The following is a 16448-nucleotide window of genomic DNA, read 5'->3' on the forward strand; positions in this document are numbered from 1 at the left end:
AAGATGTTAAAAAAAGAAACAAAAAGTTGCTATAAACACTTGAGTCCAAGTCTCCTGCAGGTCTTGGGGTATCAGGTAAGACAAGTGGAACTGCTGGGTATTGGTAAGTATGTTGACCTTCACTAGATAGCGACGGTTTTTAAAAAGGGGTTGTACCAATACATTAAATAAATAGAATAAGAAACAAAACAAAACAAAGCAAAGTCACCCCGCATCCAAGTGACAGGTCTCCACAAACGGGGTCGCCACCAGCGCCCCCAACCACTTTTCTCCCACATAGGTCCCAGGACCCCCAAGTCCGTCACTGCGAGGGGCTTCCCGGTTTACTAAGCTCTTTGACACCCGCTAAGGAAACCTTCCGTGGTACGCGAGACGAGGGTCGTGACCCCCAGGACCGAAAACAAACCAGGGCACCAGGAGCCCATGCGACCCATCCCAGGGCACAGCCTGTCAGCCAGCCCCCGGGCCTCAGAGTCCCGGCCCCAGAACACCCGACCCCACGGCCCCCCAGCTCCAAAGCACCCGACCCCACGGTCCCCCAGCCCAGGGGGCAGCCAACAGGAAACCCACTTCCAGGAAAAGAACGTGCGCCCCCACCGAGCCGCGCACCCGGCCCACGAAGCACCCGCCCTCCTTCCGCCCAGAGCCGGGAAGGGCCAGGGTGCGGGCAGCGCGCGATCCAAAGCTGCGCTTTCGCCACTGCCCTGGACGGCCGCCGGAGAAAAATCAACACGAAAAACACTCTCTCCTCTGATAACTGCAGCCCCTAACGTGGCGGCGCCTCCGAATGCGAAAGGCTAAAGCCAAATCTTTTCTAGCGGCTCAAACTGCCCTGGGGGTAACGAATCTACAGAACCTCCTCGCCGGAAGTAGGGCCGCCCCTCGCCGGAAGTTGCGCTTCCTCCATTTTGTTGCCCGCTATGGCGGCGGTGTAGAGGTTGGGCCCGGGATGCGGCGCGTTTGACTGAGGGGGTAGGCCAGGCGGAGACATCGGGGACATCGTCGCGGCGCAGAAGAGGACCAGCCTGGACGCCGGGGACGCTGTCATGTACGGCGCGACCGGAGGCCGCGCCAAAACCGAGAGGAAAAGCGGCGCGAAGGAGGAGGCCGGGCCGGGCGGTGCCGGCGGTGGGGGGAACCGAGTGGAGCTGCTGGTCTTCGGCTATGCCTGCAAGCTATTCCGAGACGACGAGCGGGCCTTGGCCCAGGAGCAGGGACAGCACCTCATCCCCTGGATGGGGGACCACAAGATCCTCATCGACAGGTCGGTTCCTCCCCCCACCCGCCGGTCCTCCCCTTCCCTCGCCCGCTTGATTTCGTCTGATGTTGACTTGATGGCCAGGACTGGAAAGGGGTTTTCTGGAGCCATCAGGGATCCGGGGGGACACCCACTCCCCTGTCCCCACATCCCCTTGGTTTTCGGGGGGAGGGGGATGGTGAAACCGGCCTTAAGGCCCTGGCTGGAGCTGCGTGTCGCGTCTGTCGCCGGAGGGATCGTCTCTGCCCCCGCAGCCCCTCGCGACCTCTCACTCTTGTCGCTGGGTTGCAGTTGCCACTCCGGGCAGTGGAAGCTGCCCGGGCCCTGGGCCTCTCCTGACCGGCGCTCTGGGGCCCTCCGCGCTCCCATAGCTCGGTGTGGGTGGGAGGGCAGCCCGAAACGCCGCAAGCTTGTTGCCGCAATTAGATACCTCTTGGATCCCATGAGTTGGCTTTGAACCTGTCGTACCCCCAGCGCTCTCTGTGGAGCGCGCGTATTTTGCCGGCTTGACATTTGACTCCCCCCGACTCCTCCCCCATCTTGTGTTAATCCCATGAGTTTGACAGATTCAGGCCGAGGGTGAAGTTGCCAGTCACTTGGAGGCCAGTTGACTTCGTGCAGACACTGGCCTTGCTCTTAGAGGTAGCGTTCTTAGGGCTGGTTTCACTGTCTCTTAAAACTGAAGGGTGGAGCTGGGATACAGATGTGTTCTTTTCAAATCAAAGGTGCTTTAGGTAATCACCCTGGAGGGTGTCAGTCACTTAGGGCAGAGGGCTCCCGGGACTGGATTTCTAAAGATGTTTGACTTGAAAAGGATGACCTTACGTGATGCCGGTTGTTTGCTCTCTTCCCCTCCCATGTTTTCAGTCCCTCTCTCCTTCTCCTTGGGATTTTTGTTTGTCGGTTTGGTTTTTGCCAATTTGGCAACTCTGCTTCTGGGGCCCGGACTGAAAAGTAACCGTGACCAGCCATTAGACTGTGGAATAGTCTCCGAGTGAAGGAAGCCCATCGTTTGAAACAATTAAAACTGGATCCTGCAGAGCCCTGGAACATGACTGTAGGGGTGACCTCTGAGCTGGCCAGAATGGACACATTAATGACCAGACGCCTTTTTCCATCCCCGACGTTTCCATTTGGAGTTAGATCTAGACAAGAAGGACTCATGGACGGAGGGTGGCCAGCTCAGGTCTGGACCTGAGGGCCCCCATGCTCTGCTCACGCATGCTGTGCCTTTAAACCATGGTTCCTATCGCATCATGCTGCCTGAGCTGTCAGGCAGCTTCCTTTTCCAAAGTGTTACTTGCGGTATTTATTATTAAAGTTTGATAAGCGAGGAAACCTGAGCTTTTTATACAGTTTTCCATATCATTCTGTATATGATGTGAGTTAGGTTTTCCAAAACCAGTGGGGAGCAAACACTACACATGTACATGTGTAATATTTTAAAATAATGATCTACATTTGTAAGTTAAGGAGGTTTACAGCCTAGTAAACGTAATTTTGAAATTTAATAAAATGCAATAACTTGGCTACCCTGAAATTTTTGGCCTTTTTTTCTTGTAAATGTCTTTTTTTACCTGTAGTATTTTCTGGTCCTCATTACAAAAGTCAGCATTAAAAAATTAAGCAGACTTTTGTTTGTCTCTCTACATTTGTTTTTGCAACCCTAAATCTGAGTGTTTTAAGTGAAATTTACTAATTCACTCATTATCTGAGAGGTGCACATTGACAGCATCTTCATTGAATCTTCTGTGTTAAAAGCATGGCAGAAAGTGCTCTTCTTACTCTTAATTTGGCTAAAGTATCTATTGGTCCATGCAAGTACACGTGGATGTGTCTTCATGTATGTTATATCTTGGGGGCATAAAGTCTGGAAGAAAATAATTATACTGCATCTTCTAATAGTTTTGCTCTGTTTCTAGTGAACCTCCTTAAACTGCACGTATATGTCACTGTTCCTATGTATGTGTGTCTCTCTATCACATAACCCAGCACTTATTTCCTCAGCCAAGTGGCTAGGGGGCGAGCCTAGCCAAGATTTTACCTCCAATGGACGCAAGTTTCTTTGGTGAAGATCTCTCCTGAGAGTTCGGGACTCTAGCAGAAGGAAGCGAGGAAATTTCGACCGTTTGGTTCTTACGGATAGGTATTTATGTATTCGGTTTGTGTGAATGTAAGCTATGATATTTGACTTTTCAGAAAAACAATTTTTTTTTATTTTTTATTTTTTTTTGCAAATGGCATTGAATGGTTAACCAAACCATACACGGTAAGAACTGCCACTGAAGTGGATACCATTTTAAGCTATTAAAGGATTGTTTACCTCTAATTATAAGTTTTATCGTATTGTAGAAAGGAGTTTAGACTTTTTTAAGATAACTTGAGCTTAAAAGTAGGTGAGCTATGACTAGCCAAATTAAATATAAATCTGAGAAGAGTTTGTATGTTTGTTTTCCTATTTTTATTTCTTTATCTTAATCGGTAAGTATATGTATAAAACATCCCACACAAACCGACCCAGACGTTAATTTCTTTCCATTGACCAGCATGTTCATATTACAGATATGATGGGCGCGGTCACCTGCATGACCTTTCTGAGTGCGATGCTGAGTATTCCACATGGAACAGAGATTACCAGCTCTCTGAAGAGGAGGCACGAATAGAGGCCCTGTGTGATGAAGAGAGGTATTTAGCCTTGCATACGGACTTGCTTGAGGAAGAGGCAAGGCAAGGTACTGCTCAAGAAAAACTTATTTAAGCAAAAACTCTTTAAAATTTTTTAAGTATTTAAAAATTTACTCCCATTCATTTTTTTATACTCACTCTTTCTGATATTATCTTGACAGTACCCAGTGGATTGGAAAAACAGGAGTCTTTGCGTTCTGAGAGGACCTCAGGATAGTTTATATATAGAGCCACAAAGAATTTTCCCAGCTTTTGAGGGCAGACTGGGATTTGAAAAAACAAAAACCAAACTCTTTAACTGTTCTTCTTTAACAGTATCGTATAAATTAAAATTGATGTTCTTGTCTTTGCCTTAACAATCTTTAATACAGTTCTTAACCCCCAAATTTCTCAGCAGGAAGAAATTTTCCACAAAAGACATGTATTCTGCTGTCTGTGGTAAACATGTACTGGCAAAAGTACCTATTGATAGATATGAAGTGTGAATTTTTAGAAATATTTTTGCCTCAAAAAGAGGTTGGAAAAAGTGTGCTGTATGCTTTACTGATAGTTACAACTTTAGAAATGTATAAAATTTTTCTCAGTAAATTTCTATTTTTGTTAACATAATTCTTATTTTTATTCAAGAGGAAGAATACAAGCGGTTGAGTGAAGCGCTGGCGGAGGACGGGAGCTATAATGCAGTGGGATTCACTTACGGCAGTGATTACTATGACCCGTCCGAACCAACAGAGGAAGAGGAGCCTTCTAAACAGAGAGGTGGGGGGCTGCCCGGGGTGATGACGTTGGGCAGGTACTACGTGTAGCGGTAGAGTCTCCCAAACACGATACGAGCACTAAGTAATTACAGCATCACTGGGGCAGAAAGAGAACATTATTGGTATTAGGGTAAAACAAAGCTAAAAAGCAGAAAATGAATTGTTAATGGAGCTGGAGCGTGAATTCAGACTTTAGTTATCTGTCTAGGATCTGGGTGCCTTTCCTTTATTTCTTTTGGATTCAGGGAATAGGAAGTTACTCACCCTGGATTCTTTGTTTCTAGGTAGACAGTCCACAGTAACTTGTTCTTGGGGCATTGAAAGGACAGGCATTAACCACCCTCCTGCTAACCTGCTCCTTCATGTCCCCTCCACGACTGAAATAATGGCAGACGTCCAGTGGAAGGACATCTGTGGAGTCAGTTATTACCAAACAGAAAACAGCACAGTGTGTCCTGGTTAGGCTCAGTAGGCCCTAGGATGTAGACTTACCATGGTATTTTAAAATAATGTTTTCATAGAATTAAAGATTTTAAATTTATGCCTTTCTGGATTAACTCGGAATATTTATTTTTTAAAAAAATAGTGCTATTAAAAAATCCAGACCCATGCAGTTCAGGACCAAATGTCCATAGTCACTTTGGTAAGACCTGAGAGCACCTTTATTACAGCCCTGCCTACTGATCGGTCATGAATTATCAGTAATGATAATTATTAAGGGTGGATGACTCTATTCATGGTATTCTGTTTAAAGAGAAGGAGAACTTCAGAAACCTATTCAAATGTTCAGAATAATGAACAGGAATCACATCAAAGAGGGATTTAACTTTCGAGCTAACTGAACCTGTGATGTGGGACTGGATTGTTTTCTCCTTAAGTAGCAAACCTCCTGACAAGTATGAAGTAATTATAGCAGTTTAATATTAAAATGCTGTCTGCCCTGCACGGGGCAGCTGCACTGGGGTTCTCCCGACGCCTTACCGGGGGCGTGACCCTGGGAGAGCGGTACAGACACCTGCCTTGTTGCCCTTCCTTTCCTTCCGCTCATCACGTGATGGACGTAGGATCACTGTTGCACAGCTCCGTTCTGCGAGCTTCTGAAGAGTTTTTCCAGGTGTAATTGTAACCATATTGAGTTAAAGCGTGGTTAAGGTATTAAATACCTTTTTCCGTTGACTTTTGGATCTGACCATACCTCAGAAGTTAGGATGCGGTAGACATGTTCTTGCAGGTTTAAGAAGTGTACACTCGTTCCTTTATCCAAAATAATTCATCCACTTTGGGATTCTGAATAGTTCCTATCTTATTGTTGTGTCTGAACCATAAACGTTATGTCTGCTTTAAATATCTAGTGTTTGATCAGAAGGAAGGAATGCATACTGTCACCATTTCACAAGTGAAGAATTGAGATTTATAGAGCCCAGATGTCTTTTGCAAGGTCCATCGACTATCTTTGGAAAAATGTATAATAATCATTCCTTAACATTTCAGATTAGGGATCAGCAAACTATGACCGAGGCCCAGCTGGCACGTTTCTGTGAGGTTTTATTGGAACAGCTGTGCTCATTTGTTCATGTTTTGTCTGTGCAGCTTTTGCACTTCAATGGCAGAGTTGAGTAGATGAGACAGAGACCACGTGGCCCTAAGAGCCAGCAATATTTACTGTCTGGCATTTTACAGAAAGAGGTTGCCAGCCCCTGTTCTAGGCGATGGGCATTTGTCTTGGTGTAATTATTGGGCTAACTGATGCTGAACTTGGTTATGATTATTGAATTTTAAGAATTTCCATGTGACTTGGTTTCTCTTCCAAGTTTTAGTATGTTTTCTCTTTAACGTAAAGTTCTCTGTATTTAAAATGTTGTTTCTTTCTGTACTCACATCCTCAGAACTTTGCTTTGTATGCTATTAACTTTTTAGTGGAATTTGGGCCCATGTAAACCTTACAGCTTGACACTTTATGCTTACTTTCCAGTAATATAAATAAAACGCCACATCTATAAATAACATGCACGCAAACACATACATACGTGTATGTGTACCTATACATATACACACTTTTTAAGTGGAATTCAAAATATTGGGTATTTGGTACCCAGTACCACTGACAACCAAATTTTACTTTACTGCTGCACTATCTTAAAATTTGAAAATTTAATTTTTGTTTGTTTTCCTGAGTCACCAACATGTCTAAATATTCCTTGATTTCCAGAATTACTATGTGGTTGACCCTTGAACAACACGGGTGTGAACTGTGCAGGTCTACTCATTCTCAGATTTTTTTTTTTTTTCCAATAAAACAGTACTGCGCTGTTGGTTGGATCCACAGATGTGGAACCTCAGGTGCAGAGGGCCAACTGTGGGACTTAAGCATCCACAGATTTTGGTTTCCCCTGCGAATACTGAGGGATGACTGTGTTGTCTGGGCGTCTTTAGCACCTTAAACCCTTGTGATGTTAAACAGAATCATTTGATGGCACCTTTATTTCTGTGTAACTTAACTTCTCTCTCTTCCCTCTTTGCAGCTTACTGTTTTCATCCCAGTTCCGTCCTTTCAGTTTTTCATCATTATTACACATCCATTCTTTTAAACAAGAAAAAGTTATTTAAATTTATCTGAATCTGAGTTAGTATTGAATTGGTTGGTTTTTATTTTGTGCTGCTAAAGCCATTTTTCTGTAAAGAAAGGTATGTATAAGAAATAGAGCAAAGCTGTGTAACCCACCTGTTCCAAACAGCTCTTTTGATTCCAGTGGCTTTATTTTTGAGAACAACTTAGCACTAAGGAAAGGCTATTTCCTTAGTTTCCATCACTTTGTCATTTTAGGGAGATACGGTAAAAGTTGTACTTTTATAGAGACACCTTTGGCTTCATTCCCAAAGGGAACTGGGGATTTTGAGCTGTTACTTGGCATGTCGCAAACCAGTGTTTTCTAATATTTACCAGTTCAGCGTGTCATTTGGTTACTGGAGCTGAACGGCGGGGGTATTGTTGATTACAGGGAGCTTTCAGGCCACAGTAAGTCTTCAGTTCTTGGGTGAGAGTAAGGCTATGTGAACTTATGGGACAGTATTAAATACTCACTCTTACTTAATAGGAACTTATAATCAATCTGTATCTCATCAGACTGCAGTCCCCAGGTCTTTGTGTACTGTGAAGCCTGTTTAAAATTCCCTCTTGGCTTCACAGAGAATTAGGTTTGATAGGAGACTTTTGACATTGTTCATCTCTTCAAGAGACTCTATTATGTATGATGCAAACGTTTGTTTTGATGAAGATTTAATGTTTATTTCATGTCATCTTTTTTGAAAGAAAAACTTAAGTAGAGGGCTTCCCTGGTGGCGCAGTGGTTGAGAGTCTGCCTGCCAATGCAGGGGACACGGGTTCGAGCCCTGGTCTGGGAAGATCCCACATGCCGCGGGGCAGCTAGGCCCATGAGCCACGACTGCTGAGCCTGCGCGTCTGGAGCCTGTGCTCCGCAACAAGAGAGGCTGCGATAGTGAGAGGCCCGCGCGTCACAACGAGGAGTGGCCCCCGCTTGCCACAGCTAGAGAAAGCCCTAACACAGAAACGAAGACCCAACACAGCCATAAATAAATAAGTTAAAAAAAAAACTTAAGTAGATGTTGAAATCCTTAAAACTGTTAGCTTTTACGAGGTTTCTACTGTTGTTTGTACATTTCACTATATTCTTTTAAATTGATCATCTGAGTGATTGAATTGTGTATAGGCACCTTAGAATTCAGAAAGCTATGATGTGTAGGGCCTTGTCTAATATATAGTAGACAAATGTATATTAAATGAACCATTACAGAAGAAATGGAGGGACTTCCCTGGTGGTCCAGTGGTAAAGAATTGCCTTACAACGCAGGGCACAGGTTCAGTCCCTGGTCGGGGAGCTAAGATCCCACATGCCGCAGGGCAACTAAGCCCCCCCCCGTGCCACAACTACTGAGCCTGTGTGCCACAATGAGAGAGCCCACATGCTGCAAACTACGGAGCCCACGTGCTCTGGACCCCGTGCGCCACAGCTACAGAGCCCACACGCCCTGGAGCCTGCACGCCACAACTAGAGAAGAGAAAACCCGCACGCTGCAACTAGAGAGAAGCCCGCTCGCCACAAAGAAAGATCCCGCATGCCTCAGCAAAGATCCTGGGAGCCTCAACTAAGACGCGATGCAGCCCAAATAAATAAATAAATAAATAAATAAATATTACGTCTTTTAAAAAAAAGGAAGAAGAATTGGAAGTACATCTGATTTTTTGTGAAAAGAGAGGTGGTTCGCTTGCGGGGAGAAGTCTTGGCAGTTACGTGCAGGGGTTTTGCGGTTCAGTGGTGAAAGCGGTCGTCTTGGTATTGCGCACTGTGTCCTGTGCCTGACGCTCTGGGGGACCCACAGCGATGGTTTGCAGGGCGGTCCTAGCAGATCGGAGGGCCTGGGAAGGAGGAGAGCCGAGCGCGTGTGTCGAGTGCCTGCCGAGTGCGGAACCTTGGGGGGGAGACGCTCACGGGCCTCGTCTCGCCGCACCCTCCCCACGGCCGGGGAGTCCACGCTGCCGCTGTACCCCCAGCCCCTCGGGGGCTTGGTAAAGTGATTCTGCCCGCGCGTGGTGGAACGAGCAGAGCACGGAAGTGTTCCCGGGAGGGACGGTGTGCGACAGAACCGGGAGGGGCCCGTCGTGCCCGCGCCCCCCGGCCCCGTCGTGCCTTACAGCTGGTGGGCGCGCCTCCTCTGCAGGTCACGGCTCTGAAGTTCTATGTCTTCTTTTTATACAGAAAAACACGAGGCTGAAAATTTGGAGGAAAACGAGGAGCCTTTCATTGCCCCTTTAGGACTGAACGTGCCGTCTGACGTGGAGCTGGTAGGTGTCTTTCTCGTTCACAGTACCGTCAACCTTTGTTCCTACTTATCGGGAAGTACTAGTGTGAGCAGCCCACCATAATCACAGTTGCTGTCTGGTTTGGGTGTGTAATGCTTTAAAATTATTTGTGAGCTAATGGAGAAAAAATCACACACCACCTCTTTCCCCCCTGAAGAAAAAGGGAGAAATTATAGCCGAATCACCAGACCAGAGCATCAGGGGCCTGAGGAGCTGGCTCACTCTTGGAGACCATGTGCTTGAATCCCCAGATTTTACCAGCATGGAAAAACCCAGTCAGAATTACTGGTGAGGAGACTGTTAGCCATGTTTAGATACAAAGACCCTCCTGCTCAAGGCAGTGTGGCTTTCAGTACAGTTGCTGTGTCCTGTCTTTTGCTAGTGTGGTTTTGTGGGCGCTCAAGATAGGGACCTTTACCGTAACATTCTCTTGGCACCCTTCCAGCCGGTTCTCCTCTCCGTTATGACTAGGGCCCTGTGGCATCTCCAGGCGGCCCCTGCCCTCGGGAGGGACACCTGGGTGGCATCCTCTTGGCCTAAATGCTCTGCAGCTGGGTCTCTAGTTCCCCTGGATCTCACTTCGCTATTTCAGCTACGTCCAGTCAAGGTTACATTGTAACAGGCCCCATTGAGGATTTTCGAAGTATTGTTTAATGCTAGTAACCCTGTAAGGTAACTTCCTGTTCCCCTTTCACAGTTGAAGAAAAGTGAAGAAGTTGGGTCGTGCGTGCCAGGCAGGACCTCTAACCCATGGTCTTAGCTGTTGTGCCATCATGAGTCGCTGTGCTTTGTGGGATTCTTAATGTTCATTAGGGATGTTTAAAATATGTGTGTTGCATGTACATACTCGGAAAAGGGATATTCGTGCTCAGAGTAAAGGTTTTTCTTTGGCATCTTCCTAACTGGATTGCAAGCACCATGGACGTGGGTATTCCAGCTCCTTCCCTGTGTCCTGCTACAGCATCATTGAATAAGCAGGGGATGCTGAAAATTCCTCATAGAAGGAGCCTCTCGTGCTCCCCACACCAGCACGTGGTACTTCCCTTATTTAGCGCAGCGCGGGTCTGCTGGTTCTCGCCCTTCGGTTTTACGTGACGATGGGAGGTGACAATTTCATTCCTGCCTCCGCCCACTCATTTATAAATCCCCTCCTTCTCTTTCTCTTTTCTTGCAAATATGGGTAAAACTTTCTTTGGATTTTGCCAAGTAGAATTACTATTTATGTTTGATTCCCGTTTCTACCGTTGATCAGTTTGCTACAGTTAAAACTGAAAATGTTATCTGAAGATTTGATATCCTGAGACTTGTACTGATATATTTTTATGTATCGTATTTCTGTTTTTTCTGGAATATGCTATTCTACGTGAGAGACTCATTAAAAACAGTTGCTCTCTTACCCACACGTAATGCTAAAAGCTTTTATTTAAGGTTGACTCTATAGATTTTTATTAAGTTTGGGTACGAAAGATCATTTTTAAGCTTTTATGCAAACATGAACGTAGAGGTGTAGATTTTGTTGCCTTAATTCCTACTGAAGTGTTTAATGGCTGTATGTTCCCAGAGTCAGCGTCACTAGGCTGTGTAGTGGCCTGCCGGGACCGAAAACGTCTGCTCCCGTGGAGAGCACGGCAAGCCTGGCGTACGGTGGTCTGCTCTCTCCCGATGTTCTTATAAAATGGTCCCCTGAGTAGGAAATCTCTGCGATTGTGTAGAAACCGTGTGTAAGTGCTTACCAGGTCGCCTGTGGACAGTTAGCTTTTCCTGTATGGTGGCATCAGTATGTCATTCTTCAGAACTGCTGTGAATCGGGGCAGTGATTCGTTGCATACATCACACACTGTCGTGTCCACGTCAGTGGGGAGACTGTCTAGGAGACAGTTGTCTGCGTCGTACGTTCCATCTTGGTGACCAAGCATGAAACTGCCAGCTCGTGTTTAGGTGACGCTTGCTGCCTCGGTGGGCAGGGGCTGCTCTGGCAGCGGCGGAGGCGGGAGTGGTAAAGAGGGCGGGTGCTTGAGGGGTTCTCAGGTTTTAAACTAGGCTTTTGGATTAGAACCTCATGGCTGCAGGGTCTCTGGGGTTTTGTGCGAAGGGTCAGGAGCAGCGAGAGGTCACAGCGCCCTGGAAGCCGCATGCTGGCGCCTGCTCGAGGCTGGCCTCCTGGTCCCACTGGGCCTCTAGACGCCAGCTCCTCAGGTGGCCTCACAGCTTCATTTTAGCTTTTCGTAGTGACTCTATTTGTCCATTTGTATGTTTCTTGGGAAGTAAGGACCTATTTTCTCCCGGAATATGTAGCCCAGCATCACTTGTCCCGACATTGTGTTTTCAGTTACCTGTCCCTTTCCCAGGGACCTGAAGGCCTGTCTTTGTCACCTCCTGAGTTCTACACGTGCCCAGGTCCATTTCTGGCTGTGGTGTGTTGTCTTGCACTGCGGGGAAGGTGGAGGGCACGTCTCAGCTCAGTCTCTCACCCACCCGAGACGCCACAGATCCGAGTGCTGAGCCCAAACGAGGTTTCCACAAGCACTGTCCAGAGGCACGCGAGGTCTCGTGAGCCCCACGCCTGTGCTGTAACACCTCACGGTCCCCTCGGATCAGCCCAGGGGACCAGAAGTGCCGCTGCTCGGCACACCCCTTTGAGTGTTTTTACAAGGGAAACGTGCTTGTTTAACGTATTTTATGGACAGAAGGAAAAGGGGGGAAGGATACAATGTACAATTCTCGTCCTGGTCCTGCGCGGTGACACCAGTAGGTTAATAACAACATCAGATGATGAGTATTCATTGAGCGTTGTGCTGTGTGCCAGGCGCTGTGTTTGCTCGGATCTTCCGTCCTCACAACACCAGTACCTCTGACGGGGACGCGGGGCAGAGCCGTCGAGAGCAGCCGCCCCAGGTCATCCTGTAAGGGTCAGGCCTGCACTTCTAGCCCAGAGCCACTGCGGTTACGCTCTACTGAATGTTGTTCTCATTAGAGCGTTAGGCTCACCATAGGTTCAGGTGCTGTGTTGCCCTGGGAGGGGGGTGGGGAGAAAAAAGAACCGTGATTTAGCCCTGTGTTCCTTGGAGTCCTGCCTCTCCTTGGGGGTTTGTGGGGACTTTTCACGTATGACGAGTGCTAAGCCCTGGTCCAGGAACTGCCGTGCACTTTTGTTCTCCTGGCACTTTGTCTTTTACCTGTTTGTTCCTCTTTCCATGCAGAATTTAAAGGTATTTGTGAAGTCCTATATGTCACCATATATGTCACCATATTCCTTTCTGGCTTCAGGATTTTGAATCTTGTCTTAGAAGACCTTTCCACCCGACAATTTTTAACTATTTTCCTATACTTCCTGCTGTTACTTCCATAGTTTTGTTTTGACGGTTGAGTTCGTGCCTCAGTCTGATATTATTTGGGGCTCTGATCACAGAGGAGGAGAGAGGGCCAGCCCAGCTGCTCCTGGGGCTCCTCACTTATTCACCCCGCCTGCCGCCCAGCCTGGCCCCCAGCCCCACCCTGCTCCAGGGGTCGGAGCTCCAGCATTTTCCACAGCTCTTTGGAAAGTGAGTGCGGGTGTTCTGACCTCGCATACTGTTGTCCCGTGTCCCGATGCCTCTGCTCTGGCGTCTCTAGAGCCGCGTTGATCCTGGAGACGCGGGGGGTGGGGGGTGGGGGTCCCCCTTCTTGGGCTCAGTTGCGTTCTCAAAAGGCTTCCGTAAATTGGAAAAGCATTTTCCCCTGGGTCAGTCAGTCTTTGTAGCACATATCTGTATGTTGGCTGCATCCTTAGAATCCCATCTTATGGTAGGAATAATCATATTCTTAAATAGAAGAGGATTTTTCTAAAACCTACATGATAAGGAGAGCAGAGAATGACTTTCTCCAAACCAAATGTTTAGCTTACATCCACTTGCTTCAGTAGCAGATCTTGAAGGATGCTCGTAAGGTGCTTTGTTTTTCTATGATCGTTGTCGCTTTGTAAAATTACCCATACGTTGCTTTGTAACTGCTGTAGCCATAATATGATATCATAAGAGGGCCTGCTTTTAAATTTTAGACCAACAGTTTGGCTTGGTCAAGAGAGAACATCTCTACCTGGGCGGCGGGAGGGGTTGTATTTTCCTTCAAGGATCATTATTCTGAAGTGATCGTTAGCAATGGTCGTATACACGGAATACGCTAAGGCAAAAATTAATCTTCCTGTTGAGCCAAAGCCACTGAAAATGTGCATGAGGATCCGCGCTTCGGTGCCGCGGTGGGCCTTTAACATGGACTCTAGGGTATTGGGGGATCAGGAAATAACTTTGATCATAGACATTTATCCAGTTTAAGTGTGAAGGACATCATTAGTTCAGGAATTACTTTTGAGGATTAAGGCGTTTGTATTTTGTGAAGGATTCAGCCCTGCAATTACAGTAAGCATCTTGAATTCTTAACCGCCCATTATTAGTGAGAATAATTTCACACTTTATTTGCAGGTAATTTTCTGGTGTTAATCTTTTCATTAATATTAAAAGTGTTTCAGATGTGTGGCTTCCAGCTTCTGGTCCGAGGGGCTCCGTGTGTGGGTGGGAATTGCTCAGCTCGTGATGTGGCGGAGGTAACTTAGCAGCACGTGCAGGAGAGAGGTGGGGTCTGGTTCCGGGTGGTGAACACACTCCAAGGCAACCAGATGACTTGCCCAGTAAATGTGGGTGAAACCGTCTCTGCTCTGGCCAGACCACAGGTAGCTGGGCCTCAGTTTGGAGCTCTGTACTTTTTTTTTTTTGGCTGCATTGGGTCTTCGTTCCTGCACGCGGGCTTTCCCTAATTGTGGTGAGCCGGGGCTACTCTTCATTGTGATTTGCACGCTTCTCATTTCAGCGGCTTCTCTTGTTGCAGAGCACGGGCTGTAGGCCTGCGGGCTTCAGTAGTTGTGGCACGCTTGCTCGGTAGTTGTGGCTTGCGGGCTCTAGAGCGCAGGCTCAGTAGTTGTAGCGCACGGGCTCAGAAGTTGTGGCTCGCAGGCTCTAGAGCGCAGGCTGAGTAGTTGTGGCGCACGGGCTCAGTTGCTCCGCGGCATGTGGGATCTTCCCCGGACCAGGGATCAAACCTGTGTCCCCTGCATTGACAGGTGGATTCTTAACCACTGAGCCACCAAGGAAGTCCCTGGAGTTCTGTACTTTTAAGTGGGAGCATTGATGAACGGGCACCACGGGGCAGTCTTACAGGGAGTAGGAAGGAGGAACGGGGTGAGGGGAGCTCAGGTGCAGAAGGAAAGGCTGGGCGTGAGTCTGCGGCTTTCCTTGGATGCACAAAAGGTGTGTTTTCCAAGCTCTAAACACTAGTCCCTGCTAAGAAAAAGGGAAGAGAAATGATTCTTAGATCCTTGAGAAACTTATTGAAACATGCACCCCTCTCCCTAGAAAATTGCATGTGTATGTGCAAAATTTGCATACAACTCCCCAGAGGATTGATTCACAACCCCCTGAACCCTATCACGGAACCCTGGTTAAGGGCCCCCAATGTACGGAAACACGTTGATTGGTGCAGAAAAGCTTGCCTCCTGTGGGTTCAGTACAAAGCTAGAATGGCCTGCCTCGGCAGGTAAGTTTTCTCCCCACAAAATACTGCAAAATTCAGAAACTGACTGAGTGTCGTGTGACGGGGCCAGTGCCGCAGTCTCTTCAAACTGGGCTCTTCCCATTGAGATGTCTCTAGTCACTAGTAAAACCAGGGTTCTTCCTACGTTTTAAGTCACACGCTCAGTGGAAGAGAGGACAGACTGATAACGTGAATGCGTGTGTTCTCTCGTAGCCACCAACAGCCAAGATGCATGCCATCATTGAGCGCACGGCCAACTTCGTGTGCAAACAGGGTGCACAGTTTGAAATAATGCTGAAGGCCAAACAGGCCCGAAACTCTCAATTTGACTTTCTACGCTTTGATCACTACCTCAACCCCTACTACAAATTCATCCAGAAAGCTATGAAAGAAGGACGGTATACGGTACTGGCAGAAAACAAAAGTGAAGAGAAGAAGAGTATGTGAACCTGTTTCTGTCCTGTGTTGGGCTGGGGGAGGGGTTGAGAGCTGCGCTGTAGGACTTCCTGGACGTTTGTGAAATCTGCCTCTAAGGCACGAGGGTTAAACCTGCTGTGCAATAAGTCTGATCATATATTCGATTCTTAATTAACGTTTTCATGGATGGGCGACGTAGGATTAAATGTCCATGCCGTCAGAGCGTAACCATCTGGGTTGGAAGCGTTTCCCCTCACTCCGGTTGTTGAACGTGTCACAGACAAAGCAGCGAGCCTCGTGCTGCATGGTCGTTGTAGCATATGCGCCCCGTGTTAGGGCCTGAGGCCAAATTACACAAGTCCACCGAAGGAAGTGGCTGATCTTACTCTCTTTTTTTTTTTTTTTTACTATACCTTAAGCTGTTGTTTTTATAAGTGTCTAAATTTGGAATTCTTACTACAAAGACCAGTTAAGTATTTGTAATAACATTCCGAGACAACAGTACATGTCTGCCATTGAATTTTTCTTTCAGCTGAAACACGATTTTCAAAATCAGTTGTATACATCTTACTACAGACCTCATCTTCTCCGTGTTTGTTTGTTTGCTGTAGTTTTGTAAAAAATCTGTTGCTGTTATTTTACCTTCATAAGTCAGTAAGATTTTTGCCTTTTTTTTCCAAAAAATTTAAATATTCCGTGGCTCCGGACTAGTAAATGCCAGAGGGAAGGTGCCAGCGGGGCCGAGGCCATGCTCCTTTCTCACTGCCTTTATTTCTTATAATCGCACTTGATAAAATCACAAGCAAATGTCATCCTGCTGAACGACTTGGGTGGCAGCAAGATAGGGAATATTTTCCAAAGGTGGTTTTTGGACAGATAACCAAGAAAT

The 16448-nt window shown here is 47.0% G+C and overlaps 1 protein-coding gene across 8 annotated transcripts in view; it reads left to right on the forward strand.

Annotated features, from left to right (window-relative positions):
- The first annotated feature begins 893 nt into the window (after nt 1–893).
- SFSWAP (splicing factor SWAP) overlaps nt 894–16448 on the forward strand; it is a 90913-nt gene continuing 75358 nt past the window's right edge. For 4 of the 8 annotated variants that reach the window (XM_028480651.2, XM_028480653.2, XM_028480649.2 and 1 more), the window contains exons 1-5: nt 894–1264; nt 3821–3990; nt 4571–4702; nt 9477–9562; nt 15356–15581. In XM_028480651.2, coding sequence (XP_028336452.1) covers nt 1047–1264; nt 3821–3990; nt 4571–4702; nt 9477–9562; nt 15356–15581 — 832 coding nt within the window. In that variant the 5' untranslated portion in view covers nt 894–1046. Of the gene's footprint in view, nt 1265–3820; nt 3991–4570; nt 4703–9476; nt 9563–15355; nt 15582–16448 lie in introns of those variants that run through there. The other 4 variants (XM_028480647.2, XM_028480646.2, XM_024120645.3 and 1 more) reach the window with 4 other exon arrangements.

This window comes from Physeter macrocephalus, chromosome 19 (genome assembly GCF_002837175.3).
Source record: "Physeter macrocephalus isolate SW-GA chromosome 19, ASM283717v5, whole genome shotgun sequence".
NCBI classification, from domain to species: domain Eukaryota; kingdom Metazoa; phylum Chordata; class Mammalia; order Artiodactyla; family Physeteridae; genus Physeter; species Physeter macrocephalus.